At 40.4% G+C, this 14,993-nt stretch overlaps 2 protein-coding genes across 2 annotated transcripts in view; both read left to right on the top strand.

Annotated features, from left to right (window-relative positions):
- TSGA13 (testis specific 13) overlaps window positions 1-11,104 on the top strand; it is a 100,064-nt gene extending 88,960 nt beyond the window's left edge. Inside the window, exons 7-8 of the mRNA XM_066254534.1 lie at window positions 164-291; window positions 10,935-11,104. Coding sequence (XP_066110631.1) covers window positions 164-291; window positions 10,935-11,104 — 298 coding nt within the window. The remainder of the gene's footprint in view (window positions 1-163; window positions 292-10,934) is intronic.
- Window positions 11,105-11,438: 334 nt separating this feature from the next.
- Window positions 11,439-14,993, top strand: part of COPG2 (COPI coat complex subunit gamma 2) — a 101,696-nt gene continuing 98,141 nt past the window's right edge. The window contains exons 1-3 of the mRNA XM_066262313.1: window positions 11,439-11,577; window positions 12,716-12,768; window positions 13,321-13,401. Of these exons, the coding sequence (XP_066118410.1) occupies window positions 11,541-11,577; window positions 12,716-12,768; window positions 13,321-13,401 (171 nt within the window). The 5' untranslated portion in view covers window positions 11,439-11,540. The remainder of the gene's footprint in view (window positions 11,578-12,715; window positions 12,769-13,320; window positions 13,402-14,993) is intronic.

Raw genomic sequence — 14,993 nt, 5'->3', positions numbered from 1 at the left:
CCCTGTTCTAGAAGCATCCTTTTCACTGAACAGTACTCCCACTCTGTACCAATGACCACCTGCTACCCTTCTCCCTTCTCTCCCCCTGGAATCTTAAGAGTGTAGTGACTACTTCCACTAACCTCCAACCCTAGGATTCACTAAACAAATTTTCTTTATTAAGGTTTTCCACCAAGGATGATTTCAAGAGTGAAGGGAAGTATTTGATGTTCTGTACTTTGCGGAGACAGAAAAACATGTACCCTCAGCTCACCTTTCCTCAAGCCTGTAAAGGAGACAAGAAGAAAGATGGTAAGCTCTTCTCTTTCTTTTTTTTTTTTTTTTTTTTGCTGTTCTACAAATTTTTTTTTTATAATTTTATTTTTTTAATGGGGTGACATCAATAAATCAGGATACACATATTCAAAGATAACAAGTCCAGGTTATCTTGTCGTTCAATTATGTTGCATACCCACCACCCAAAGTCAGATTGTCCTCCGTCACCCTCTATCTTGTTCTCTCTGTGCCCCTCCCCCTCCCCCTTACCCTCCCTCATTCCCCCCTCCCCCTCGTAACCACCACACTCTTATCAATGTCTCTTAGTTTCACTATTATGTCCCACCTACGTATGGAATACAGTTCCTGTTTTTTTCTGATTTACTTATTTCACTTCGTATCATGTTATCAAGATCCCACCATTTTGCTGTAAATGTTCTGATGTCATCATTTCTTATGGCTGAGTAGTATTCCATAGTGTATATGTGCCACATCTTCTTTATCCAGTCATCTATTGATGGGCTTTTTGGTTGTTTCCATGTCCTGGCCACTGTGAACAATGCTGCAATAAACATGGGGCTGCATGTGTCTTTACGTATCAATGTTTCTGAGTTTTGGGGATATATACCCAGTAGAGGAATTGCTGGGTCATAAGGTAGTTCTATTTTCAGTTTTTTGAGGAACCACCATACTTTCTTCCATAATGGTTGTACTACTTTACATTCCCACCAACAGTGGATGAGGGTTCCTTTTTCTCCACAGCCTCTCCAACATTTGCTATTACCTGACTTGCTAATAACAGCTAATCGAACAGGTGTGAGGTGGTATCTCATTGCCGTTTTGATTTGCATTTCTCTAATAGCTAAAGAAGATGAGCATCTTTTCATATATCTGTTGGCCATTTGTATTTCTTCCTGGGAGAAGTGTCTATTCATATCCTCTTCCCATTTTTTTATTGGATTGTTTGTTTGTTTGTTGTTGAGTTTTATGAGTTCTTTGTATATTTTGGATATTAAGCCCTTATCTGAGCTGTTGTTTGAAAATATCATTTCCCATTTAGTTGGCTTTCTGTTTATTTTGTTATCAGTTTCTCTTGCTGAGCAAAAACTTCTTAGTCTGATGTAGTCCTATTCATTAATTTTTGCCTTCACTTCTCTTGCCATTGGAGTCAAATTCATAAAATGCTCTTTAAAACCCAGGTCCATGAGTAGAGTACCTATGTCTTCTTCTATGTACTTAATTGTTTCAGGTCTTATGTTTAGATCTTTGATCCATTTTGAGTTAATTTTTGTACAGGGGGAGAGACTGTAGTCCAGTTTCATTCTTTTGCATGTGGCTTTCCAGTTTTCCCAGCACCATTTATTGAAGAGGCTTTCTTTTCTCCATTGTGTGTTGTTGGCCCCTTTATCAAAAATTATTTGACTATATATATGTGGTTTTATTTCTGGACTTTCTATTCTGTTCCATTGGTCTGAGTGTCTATTTTTCTGCCAATACCATGCTGTTTTGATTGTCGTGGCCCTATAATAGAGTTTGAAGTCAGGTATTGTTATGCCCCCAGCTTCATTCTTTTTCTTTAGGATTGCTTTGGCTATTCGGGGTTTTTTATAGTTCCATATAAATCTGATGATTTTTTGCTCTATTTCTTTAAAAAACGTCATTGGAAGTTTGATGGGAATTGCATTAAATTTGTATATTGCTTTGGGTAATATAGCCATCTTGATTATATTTATTCTTCCTAGCCAAGAACAAGGTATATTCTTCCATCTCATTATATCTTTTTCGATTTCCCTTAACAATGGTTTATAGTTTTCATTATATAAGTCCTTTACATTCTTTGTTATGTTTATTCCTAAGTATTTTATTTTTTTTGTTGCAATCGTGAAGGGGATTATTCTTTTGAGTTCCTTCTCAGTTGTTTCATTGTTGGCATATAGAAAGGCTATTGACTTCTGTATGTTAATTTTGTATCCTGCGACCTTACTGTATTGGCTTATTGTTTCTAGTAGTCTTTTTGTGGATTCTTTGGGGTTTTCGATGTATAGGATCATATCATCTGCAAAAAGTGATACCTTTACTTCTTCTTTTCCAATATGGATGCCTTTTATTTCTTTGTCTTGTCTGATTGCTCTGGCTAGAACCTCTTGTACCACATTAAATAAGAGTGGAGAGAGTGGACAACCCTGTCTTGTTCCTGATTTAAGGGGGAAAGCCTTCAGTTTAGTGCCATTTAATATGATGTTAGCTGATGGTTTATCATATATGGCCTTTATCATGTTGAGATATTTTCCTTCTATACCCATTTTGTTGAGAGTCTTAAACATAAAATTGTGTTGTATTTTATCGAAAGCCTTTTCTGCATCTATTGATAAGATCATGTGGTTTTTGTTCTTTGTTTTGTAGATATGGTGTATTACATTAACCGTTTTACGTATGTTGAACCATCCTTGAGATTCTGGGATGAATCCCACTTGATCATGATGTATTATTTTTTTAATATGTTGTTGTATTCGATTTGCTAGTATTTTGTTTAGTATTTTAGCATCTGTATTCATTAGAGATATTGGTCTGTAGTTTTCTTTTTTTGTGCCATCCTTGCCTGGTTTTGGTATGAGGGTTATGTTGGCCTCATAAAATGTGTTTGGAAGTATTGCTTCTTCTTCAATTTTTTGGAAGACTTTGAGTAGAATAGGAACCAAGTCTTCTTTGAATGTTTGATAAAATTCACTGGTATAGCCGTCAGGACCTGGACTTTTATTTTTGGGGAGGTTTTTAAGGGTTTTTTCTATTTCTTCTCTACTGATAGGTCTGTTTAGGCTTTCTGCTTCTTCTTGACTCAGTCTAGGAAGATTGTATTTTTCTAGGAATTTATCCATTTCTTCTAGGTTGTTGAATTTAGTGGCATAAAGTTTTTCATAGTATTCTACAATAATTCTTTGTATATCTACAGTGTCCGTGGTGATTTCTCCTCTTTCATTTTGGATTTTGTTTATATGAGTTCTTTCTCTTTTTTCCTTGGTAAGTCTTGCCAAGGGTTTGTCAATTTTGTTGATCTTTTCAAAGAACCAGCTCCTTGTTCTATTAATTTTTTCTATAGTTTTTCTGTTCTCTAATTCATTTATTTCTGCTCTGATTTTTATTATCTCCTTTCTTCGGCTGGTTTTGGGTTGTCTTTGTTCTTCTTTTTCTAGTTCCTTAAGGTGAGAAGTTAAGTGGTTCACTTGGGCTCTCTCTTGTTTGTTCATATATGCCTGAAGCGATATGAACTTCCCTCTTATCACTGCTTTTGCTGCATCCCATAGATTCTGATATGTCGTATTGTCATTTTCATTAGTCTGTATATATCTTTTGATCTCTGCACTTATTTCTTCTTTGACCCATTCATTTTTTAAAAGTATGTTGTTTAGTTTCCACATTTTTGTGGGATTTTTTTCCTCTTTTTTGCAGTTGAATTCTAGTTTCAAGGCTTTATGATCAGAAAATATGCTTGGTACAACTTCAATTTTTCTGAATTTGCTGATGTTGTTTTTGTGGCCCAACATATGGTCAATTCTTGAGAATGATCCATGTACACTGGAGAAAAATGTATACTCAGTCACTTTGGGATGAAATGTCCTGTAGATGTCTATCATATCCAGGTGCTCTAGTGTTTTGTTTAAGGCCACTATGTCTTTGTTGATTCTCTGTTTGGATGACCGATCTAGAGCCGTCAGCGGTGTATTGAGGTCTCCAAGTATGATTGTATTTTTGTCAGTTTTTGTTTTAAGATCAATAAGTAGCTGTCTTATATATTTTGGTGCTCCTTGGTTTGGTGCATATATATTAAGAATTGTTATGTCTTCTTGATTCAGTGTCCCCTTAGCCATTATGAAATGGCCATTTTTGTCTCTGAGTACTTTTCCTGTCTTGTAGTCAGCATTATCCGATATGAGTATTGCTACACCTGCTTTTTTTTGGATGTTATTTGCTTGGAGTATTGTTTTCCAGCCTTTCACTTTGAATTTGTTTTTATCCTTGTTACTTAGATGAGTTTCCTGTAGGCAGCATACAGTTGGATTTTCTTTTTTAATCCATTCTGCTACTCTGTGCCTTTTTATTGGTGAGTTTAATCCATTTACATTTAGTGTAATTATTGATACTTGTGAGTTCCCTATTGCCATTTTATATCTTGCTTTCTGTTAGTTTCGTGTCTTGTTTGATCCTTCTCTTTCGTTTTTCTATCTTTTGTTTTTATTTGGTTGTATTCCATACATCTTTCCTCTGTTGCTATCTTTTTTATCTCATGTGCTTCTGTGGTGGTTTTTTCAATGGTGGTTACCTTTGAGTAATGAAAAGGGTCCCTACCCTGTTCATTGTAGCGAACTATTTTGTGAGTACTTTTGCTCTCCATCGTCCTTTGCTACTGTTAATCTCCATCTTCTCCCCCTCTTTCTTTTTGTTGTTGTCACAGTTTAAATTTGGTTTTATTGTGTTCTTCTTGGAGCTTTTACTTGTGGCTCTGTTTTTTTTTTGTTTTTTGTATCTGATTGGAGAACCCCCTTTAGTAATTCCTGGAGTGGGGGTTTTCTGATGATAAATTCCCTCATCTTTTCTGTATCTGTGAATGTTTTTATTTCTCCTTCATATTTGAAGGATAGCTTTGATGGGTATAGTATTCATGGCTGAAAGTTCCTCTCTTTCAGGGCTTTAAATATTGGGGTCCACTCTCTTCTAGCTTGTAGAGTTTCTGCTGAGAAATCTGATGATAATCTAATGGGCCTTCCTTTATATGTTGTATTCTTCTTTTCCCTGGCTGCCTTGAGAATTTTTTCTTTGCTGTTTGTTTGTGTCAATTTCATTATGATATGCCTTGGAGTAGGTTTGTTGGGGTTAAGAAAACTCGGAGTTCTGTTTGCTTCTTGAACTTGAGGCTTTAGTTCGTTCCACAGGCTTGGGAAGTTCTCATCTATTATTTGTTTGAGTATGTTCTCCATTCCATTTTCTCTCTCTTCTCCCTCTGATATACCTATTATTCTTATGTTATTCTTTTTGATGGAGTCAGATAATTCTTGTAGGGCTATCTCATTTTTTTTAATTTTTGAGTCTCTTTCTTCTTCTCTCTGTTGTGCCTCAAGTTGCTTGTCTTCTATTTCACTAATCCTCTCTTCTATCTGACCTGTTCTATTAGCTAAGCTTGTTACTTCGTTTTTCAGCTCGTGAATTGAGTTTTTCATCTCTGTTTGATTTGTTTTTATAGTTTCAATTTCCTTGGACATATATTCTTTGTGTTCATTGAGTTGTTTTCTGAGCTCCCTATATTGCCTTTCTGTGTTTTCTTGTATATCTCGGAGGATTTTTAGGATTTCTATCTTGAATTCTCTGTCATTTAGCTCCAAGGTTTCCAATATATTAAATTTTTTCTCCATAGATTTTTCCTCATCTAGCTGTGTTACCTCTCTTTCTTTTGTATCCATGATATTCGATTTTCTCTTCCTTAATGGCATCTGAGGGTGGTTTTGTTGATAGTATTAATGAGATTTAATAAAGAATAAAAAGTTAAAAAAAATAACAATAAAAAAAATAAAAAATCGAAAAGTTTTTTTTTTAAAAAAAATAATGAAATAAAGAAAAATAAAATAAAAATTAAAAAAAAGGAAATTATTCCCCCCCTCCTTTTTTCCTCTCCTCTCCTCTCCCCTCTTTTTTGAGAAAATCTTGTGGTGGACTGTGAATTATAACAAACAATGCCTGTGATGGAGGGCCTGAATTGGGGAAAAGTAATAAAGGGGCAAAAAAAAAAAAAAAAGGAAAGAAAAAAGAAAAAAAAAGAGCGTATGGATCCACAAAAAGCAAATAAGGAAAAAATTTGGGTCAAGAATGAAATGATTTGCTTTTAGGTGTTGGTTGTCTAAGAGTTATGATGAGAGGAATAAGAGGAAAACGGAAAAATGGGGGGACAAATTAAAAAATTACTATTGTATTTAGTGGAACAAGAACTAGATAATATGGAGAGCCAGGGATGGGAGCACTGCTAGTGAGTTAAAAAGGTGAAGTAAAAACCCCCCAAAATGCCACAAACATAGGTTTGAGTCCCAGATAAGATAATTTGTTTGTTATTGAGGTTTGAATGAGAGGAGATGTAAAGGAGAAAGGAAGAAACTAATATAGAGGGAGAAAAGAAAGAGAGAGAAAAAAAGAGGTAACCACTAAAAGAAGAAAAAAGAAAGGAGAGAGAGAGAGAGAGTTAAGGGTTTTGGAGTGCAACCCTCATAGAGAGAAAGGAAGAGAAGAGAAAAGATAATGGGAGATGTAACACTTATGGGTAGTGTAGTTCAAGGAGAGGAGAGAGTAAGACCGGTAGAGAGTTAATCGGCCAAATTGGAGGAGGAAAAAAAAGTATCAAGAATGAAGATAAGAGAAACAAACGAACAAATATAATAAAATGGGATAGGTTATAAAGTCTGCAGATTATTCTTGATTTTGAGAGGTTATCTTCTTGCTTTTTCTTTTCTCTCCCTCTTCCTGGTCGGTGACTCTGTACCCCGGGTTCTGCCCCTTTGGCACGCTTAGGTAGAGGTTTGCAGTTGATAAGTCTCTATGGCAATGTCATGTATTGTGCTTTAGTCTCGTTGGCAGTCGAAGCTCAATAGCATTTATAGGCTCCGACAGTGAGAGAGTCCGTGTTCCTGGAGCCTTTCTCCTAGTCTTTCCTTCCTTAATTAGTAGCCTGATAATCCAGCTATGGGGTTGCTGCTGCCTCTGCCTGGATAGTAAGAGGCTCAAAGAGCTGGCAACTCCCCACTCTATTTCCACTCAGCACAGGGCTCTGGGTAAGGCTCAGTCAGTCAGAGCTGCTAGCATAATCAGGAGGGCTTTCTGCCCACTCAAAGACCTCTGGCTCTGCCACTCTGTCCGGTAACACAAGCGGGCACCCACTTCCTGGGCACTTGGAGGAAACTCTCACTCACTGTCTGCGACCAGGATATCCGGCCAGCAGTCTCACGCTCTGAGTGAAACCCCCAACCGCAGGGAAAAGTTGTAGCGTTGGAATTGAGTCTCACTCCGTCCCCGTGCGCGGCTTTTGCAAGGCGCTGGGGCGGCTCGAGATTCCACTTTGGCCCACACAAAGGCCCCTGACTCTGCCCCTCTGTGCGATAACACGGGCGCGCACTGCCGAGGCACTCGGAGGAATTGCTCACTCCTTATCTGCGTGCGCAAACCAGGATATGAGGCCGGCCGCGGTTCCCTCTGAGTGAAACACCCTCCAGCACGGAAAATCTCCACCGTTGGAATTAGTTCTCACTCCCTCCTGTGCGTGGCTTTCCCAGGAAGAAATTCTCGCCCACTAACTGCGCACCGACCAGGAGACCGGGTAAAATGGCCACTCTGCTTTTCTTTCTTTGTTTGGGTTTGGCGCAAGTGTTAGCTTGTATTGCCCGGGTTGCCACAGGATCAGATTTTCCTCGGCTTGGATCTCTGTGCCACAGCCTGGTTCGGCCGTTTGTGCTGCGGCGGCCTGGATCTATTCACCCCCTTTGCCCGCCTCAGTTTCTATATTCACAGTTACCAGAGAAAGCCACCCTGTTTAGGTTAGTGAGGAAGGAGGAGCATTTCTTACTCCCTATTTCCTTCGGGGTTTGGTTATATATTTAGCCAATTTTTCACTCAATCATACCTTTGGGTGTATTGCGAAGCATCTGGAAGCTCCAAGTATAGGTTTTTCTGTTTCTGGTTGAAGATCTTGTTGAGTTTTGGGGGAGATTTATCGGTATCGCTTCCTACCCCGCCATTACTCTGACGTCATCCTGCTCTTCTCTTTCAAAGCAGTGGCTTGTGGAACTGAGATGTAGGCAGGAGGCAGAACATATGGGGACGAGAGATAAGGGCAAACTGACATCTTTTATGGAGGTCCTGAAGCACAGGAGCTAAGGACTGATAGAGGCTCATGTGGTACGAGGCATTGGATTCCGTCTAAATCCTCAAAGTTCCTGAAGCTGTAGCACAGTGCTTTCGAACCGGTACCACCTACCATGTTAAACATGTTGGTATATCAATCTGTTATTTGCCCTATTATTGATTTAATGTTTTTGTTCTTGTTCTAGTTAATACTATATCATTTACATGAGATTGATATACTAATTATACGGTCTCCCCCCCATACATTTAATCAAATTCATAATAATTAAAATTTAAAATGTTTATCTATGTATCACCTAAAACTACCCAGTGGTATGTATATCACACTTGGAGGAAAACTGTTCTAGAAGGGCTGAAGGTTAAGTCTATGTCTCAGAAGTCCATGAGTCTCTTTGGGAATGAGGCAGGGTATGGGGTGGAAGGGGTTTGGGATGAGTTTGTATGGGATGGAAGAGGGTAACGAGAATGCTCCTTATACATTATCAATCATTTAAGAACAGTTATGGGGCAGCTAGTAAGTGTTGAACACTTATCAAGCACCAGTAATAGTACACTCAATATATGAAACAGATAAATGGGCCAGATCTTGAAGGGCCTGGGTTATGTGATTAAGGGCTAGGGGTTTCTCTACTAGGCAGTTGGGGTCCATTGAAGAATTACAGAGTACTCAGTAGACATTTGTATATGAGAAGCATAACTGATGGGTTGCCAGACTTCATCAGCTATGGCTTCAAGATAAGGTTCTTTTCTTTTATGGGGTTTTTCTCCTCAAGCAATTTGAGTCTCCCCAAAGTATGCTTAGCTAACAGTCACCATTTCAGAGGTGTGTGGTCATATCGTACTGTCCCTTAAATGGCTTCTTCAGGTTTCTCTGCTCCTCCTGTACCTCTTTGTGACCCTACCCCATGCCTACCTTTCTTAACTCCCCATATTCAGCTAAATCTGAGCTGTGATATTGAACACTTCATAGATGTAGTTAGAAGTTAAAGAACACCAGAGTGATTTATTTTGCTTAAAAAAAAAAAAGCTACTCACAGGCTCCACCTCAAACCTCCTCAGTTCCTTGAATTCCCCACAGTGATCCGCAAACTCATTAGTCAACAGAGCCAAATATCAACAGTACAACGATTGAAATTTCTTTTGAGAGCCAAGTTTTTAAAACTTAAACTATATAGGTAAGTACACTGTTATTATAACCTGTGCGCCCGCACGTGGTGTTTTGGGAAGAGCCACATTCAAGGGGCCAAAGAGCCGCATGTGGCTCGCGAGCCACAGTTTGCCTACCCCTGCCTCAGCACATTAATCATTCTTGGGAATCTCCTGGCTTATCTACACTATTTCTGCCTAGGATCCCAATACCCTTGGCCAAGGAAGGAGAAGAGGGTCACTTCTTCACCAAAAACCTATTTAATTTCAGCCCAAGAATAAGTAGGAACATCTATAGATGTCCCCGACTTAATGATAGTTTGACTTCATGATTTTTTGACTTTATAATGGTGCAAAAGCAGTATCCATTCAGTTAAAACTGGCTAGGCTAAGCTGTGGTGATCAGTAGGTTGCATTTTCAATTTAGAGATTTTCAATTTACAGTGGGTTAATTGGGGCATAATCCCATTGTAAATTGAGAAGCATCTGAATTTCCTCGAGGGGAAACTGCCTGGAAAATAAGATTTGAGTTTTATAAGCCAGATAAGGCAAGCCTAATAGCTAATAGTACATTTAGTAAAGTTGGAGTTAAATCCTAAATGATACCGTATGTAGGATATCGACGGTTCAGCTTAAATCCATACGGGGGAAAGACTTACTCTAGATTCTAACCTAGATTAGATTTTCTCTAATTTTTCAAGGGCATGATTCTTTTAAGGGCACACTCAATTTACATTTCTAACCAGAACACTTAATATCTCAGTCTGCAGCATTTTATTAGAATTTATGTTGACTTTACAGTTTCCCTCAAAAAAAAAAAAAAAAAAAAAAAAAAAAAAAAAAAAAAGGTGGCTACTGGCTTTACCTCTGTATCTAAAGGGCCTATTATAACGCTTTTTGTAAACAAAGACAATCTACTGTGAAATTGAAATAATGTCCCCACTTCAAGCAAAAGCTCCATTACTAGCAATCACCTCCTCCCCCCAGGAATGGTCCATGTTTGGATGGGGGCCACGAAGGCTGAGGGAGGGAGGAGGCTGTTCAAGAGACAGATGACAGGACAAGAATTAAGGTGTTAGCAGTAGGACAAGGAAATGAATTCAAGAGATATTTACAAAGCATAATGCATCAAAGAAGTAGGGAGGGATGGGGGCAGGAAAAGCCCAAAGTGGAGGATTCCAAGAACAGAGGAAAGAGAATCTGGATAAAGTGAGGACACCAAAGCCAAATGTAGAAAGAGTTTCTTAGTTACATTCTCAGGCGGGAGACTAAATGCCAACACACACTTGAGGAAAAGGCTAACGATATACAAATGAAAGCACCTCGACTTAATAAAAGTTACACGAGCGTCAATATGGCTGTGGATGGAATAATTTGAAAGCAGTGGAACAAAACAGCGAAGACTCTATCTACCCTGGCAGTGTTTTAAACTGGGTCTTGCAGTAGGTAAAGAATCCAGAATTATAAGGAAGGTTGGGAATGGTATTTTGTGCTCCAAAATCTGTATCCCCTTGCTAAGAGTAAAGGCCACTTTTCCGGTCCCTCCAAGTGGGTCAATTTCGTGCCCTACATTAAGTCTCCTAATCTAGACCCTTTGTAAATCCATATTCACCACGGTGCCGTGTGTTTTGTTGCAGTCTCCAAGAAGTCAGAAAGTGACAAGCCGACTTTGAAGATAAATCGGGAACCACTAACACTTTCATCGCTCCTGGAATTGAAGCCTACCAGAACTGCGCCCGGGGAGAGCGCCTTCCGGAATGGAAGGGCCCAGCAGTGGTTTATAAAAAATACCACGGTCATTAAGTAAAAACAAACTCTTCAAGCCTCTCGCCTGGGTCTCTAGAGACTGAGAGGGCAGCAGAAGTCGCCATCCAGGGCATGTCAACCAAATAAAACCGCATTTTGCCTGATCTATTGCATGGGCTGCCTGGTCTCTCATAGGGAAGGGTCAGGCTGCGCCTAGGGTTCAGACCTTTCGCTGCACGGACCACCACGTGGATCCCGGGACCCAGCGCCTGGCCGGCCCCGCCCCCCGGCTGGGGAAAGACGAGGGGGCGTGGCCGCATCCTCCGGGGAAAAGAGCAGCCGCGACAGCCGGGAGGGCGGGCCTTTTCCCCGAGTGACGCCCCGGTTGCCCAACCCACGTCGTGATACGGGGCCGGCCTTCCTGCAGCTTCTTCCGCTTGCGGGCTGCGGCACCTGGGACATTCGCGGTGGGTCTGGGCGCTGGGAAGTCGTCCAAGATGATTAAAAAATTCGACAAGAAGGACGAAGAGTCTGGTACGCGCTGGGCTTCTGCCGCCTACACTCCGCCGCGGGGGGGGGGGTCCTTCCTCCCCACCCCCTGGCCGCCGCCACCTGCTCTCGGGGGCGTGGGCGCCGATGTGCAGGGGGCCAGTTCCGGCGGGGGCCTGCGTCTAGCCCCTCCCCCGGCAGCTGAGCCTTCCCCAGGTCGCACGCTGCAGCCCTGCGCCCCGCGCCACATCCGCCTGCTCGTTGACCCGCCCCCTCCCCTCACCCTCTCCTCCCTCTAAACCGCCGCCTACCTTTTTCTGGGCGTGCCTCCTCCAAGCGGTCTCTCCTGGCTCGCCTGGGGTGGGCTGCTCCTAGAGGCAGCCGGCGCCAGGCAGGTGGCGGAGGGAAAAGGTGTGTACGTGAGAGAGGCGAGGCTTGCCGGTAGTGTGAAGCTCCAAGTGGGTCTCAGATCCACGGCACAGTGCATGTGTACAGGAGCTTTGAGGTGTCTTGTACCTTCCAGTCTCCCTGGGAACGCTTACACTGTCTGCTCCTTGGAGGGCAAAACTGCCTCGTGGTACGTAGAACATTTCCTGCATCCCCAAGTGAGCTTGATACTTTGGTCCAGAGCAAATGGAGGAAATACCAAGTCGCCTTGCAAACAAACAGCACAAAACCCAGTGTTTCATAGCTGCTCTCGTAAGGAGTGGCAGGAGGTTGGGTTAGTAATACCTCCGTGGCCCCTTCCATCATTAAGTTTATATATGACTATCTGCTGAAGTCTTTTCTGCCTCACAGTACATGTTAGAAAGACAAAATCGTGCTCGCCTTTAGGGAACTCCCAAGGGCCCTACCACAATCTGATTAACCTTAGTTGTGTGGACCTGACATGACATGACAGGTATTTGAAACATTCACCTAGAAAACGGACAGGGGAAAGAAGACACAGACTTCAGGCAGGGTTCCTGCAATATTGTAAGATCTTACAAGAAAGTAATATTTCCAGTATCAAAATGATTCTATTTAGTGTGTGTGTATATATATGTATATATATTAGTGATGATTATCACTGTGATAGCCAAATGGTCACTTCACTTAGACGAGATATCCCAAGCATTCTATTCTGTAGGAAATAAATTTATGTAGGGAAACTATTAAAGATCTATTTTGTTTTATACTGTAGGTAGTGGCTCTAATCCTTTTCGGCATCTGGAGAAGAGTGCTGTCTTACAGGAGGTATGGCTGGGAAGTCTGTTGTGTTTCTTCTTTTCCGTTCCATTTTAGAATGGTGTGCAGAGAGCCCCTGAAATGCTGAGATCCAAAATAAGAATTCAGGAATATAACTGAGTTCAGAGAATATAGATGAGGGAAAAAGAAGAGGGCTTGCTTGTCAGAGGAGAGAGAAATGCAGACATATGCAGGCTGTGCCACATGTTGAGGATTTTAAATAACATACTACAAGAGCTGTTAGTGCAAAGTTATGGAAGGAAATTATAGATATGAAACTCATTGTAATCAAGTGATGTAGAGAAATATTGTGATTCTTACTTAACAGAGCCCACAAAATTAAAGCAGTAGACCTAAGGGAAAGGGAGAGTATAGAATAGAAAATCAAGACCCCACTTAATGCTTTATCACATACCATAATGAATTGAAAACTATAGGTAGCTAATATTATTTGGATATTGTAATTAAAATAAATAATAGTCTTTTGTTAAAGTTGATTTTTTGTAATCTGAGATAGAAAAAGTAGAAAATTTACTATATATAAACTGGTTTTTGTTCTAGGCTCGACTCTTCAATGAAACTCCCATCAACCCAAGAAGATGTTTGCATATTCTTACAAAGATTCTGTACTTGTTGAACCAGGTAAATTATTTTGATTTTTGTCAGATTTGTGTCCTGGAATAGAAATACATAATATCTAGTAAAGTACTTTCTGGAAAGTGTAATTGTTTTTTAAAATTCACTTATTTTTAAAAATCTACAATGTTTGATTAACTTAATCATATGTAAAACTTCTTGAGGACAAGGACTGTGACATATACTTATTTTTATGCATGAGGTACTAAAGCAGCTAAGCACATGATAGATTCTCAACGAGTTGAATTAAACAAATATTAGTTAATATTAAAACATGTTGTGCAGAATTGTTCAGAGGTCTTTATATGCCTCCAAAAACACAGTGAAAAACCTTAGACATGTTCTAGATCAGGGGTAGGGAACTTTTTTGGCTGAGAGAACCATGAAAGCCACATATTTTAAAATGTAATTCTGTGAGAGCCATACAACAACCTGTGTACGTTATGCATTGTCCAATAAAAATTTGGTGTTGTCCCAGAGGACAGCTGTGATTGGCTCCAGGCACCCGCAACCATGAACATGAGCAGTAGAAAATGAATGGATTGTAATACATGAGAATGTTTTATATTTTTAATGTTATTATTTTTTTTATTAAAGATTTGTCTGTGAGCCAGATGCAGCCATCAGAAGAGCCACATCCGGCTTGCGAGCCATAGGTTCCTGACCCCTGTTCTAGATAGATGTTTTACCTTTTTTAGGGGTGGGTGGGTAGTGTATAGTGATGTTTTAAAGCTTTGCTTTTAATATTCAGATTTTATATTTATTATCCTATTCCACCATTACAACAATATGATTCTGAGTTTAACCATTTGGTGCCTTCATGTCTTTTTCTGTAAATGGGGATTATGATTACTATCTGATTTATAAAGCTGTATTGATTAAATGACATAATAAATGTCAAGCATTGAGAATAGTCCTGCGTTCACATTAAGCATTCAGGAAGTTTTCATTCAGTCATTCAGCAAATATTTATTACACATCTGCAGTGTCCTATGCACTGTTTAGACACTGTGGATATAACAGACAACACCAACAAAAATATTTGCCCTCAATGAAATGGATTATGTTTGCCATCATTATTTATTTTTTTGTTGATGATTTTAAAATCTCATGAAATGTCTAGAGACTTAGAAAGTGTGATTTTGTTTCTTAGACACACACACACAACGTCCCTCTCCCTAGGGTGAACCCAGATGGTTCACCTATATCGCTAAGACAGTGGTTGGCCCTGGCCGGTTTGCTCAGTGGTAGATTGTCGGCCTGGTGTGTGCAAGTCCCAGGTTTGATTCCCAGTTAGGGCACAAGGGAGAAGTGACCATCTGCTTCTCTACCCTTCCCTCTCCTGCCCCCCCATCTCTCTCTCTCTCTCTCTCTCTCTCTCTCTCTCTCTCTCTCCCTCCCTCCCTCCCTCCCTCCTGCAGCCATGGCTCGAATGGTTCCAGCAAAGTTGGCCCTGGGCACTGAGGATGGCTCTAGGGCCTTTGCCTCAGATGCTAAAATGGCTTTATTGCGGAGCAATAGAGCAGTGGCCCCAGACAGGCAGAGCATCACCTGATAGGGGGCTTGCAGGGTGGATCCCGTCAGGGTACATGCAGGAG

This window comes from Saccopteryx bilineata, chromosome 2 (genome assembly GCF_036850765.1).
Source record: "Saccopteryx bilineata isolate mSacBil1 chromosome 2, mSacBil1_pri_phased_curated, whole genome shotgun sequence".
In the NCBI taxonomy this organism is placed as follows: domain Eukaryota; kingdom Metazoa; phylum Chordata; class Mammalia; order Chiroptera; family Emballonuridae; genus Saccopteryx; species Saccopteryx bilineata.
Note: the sequence above shows the minus strand (reverse complement) of the source record. Positions and strands in the feature narration are given on the sequence as shown.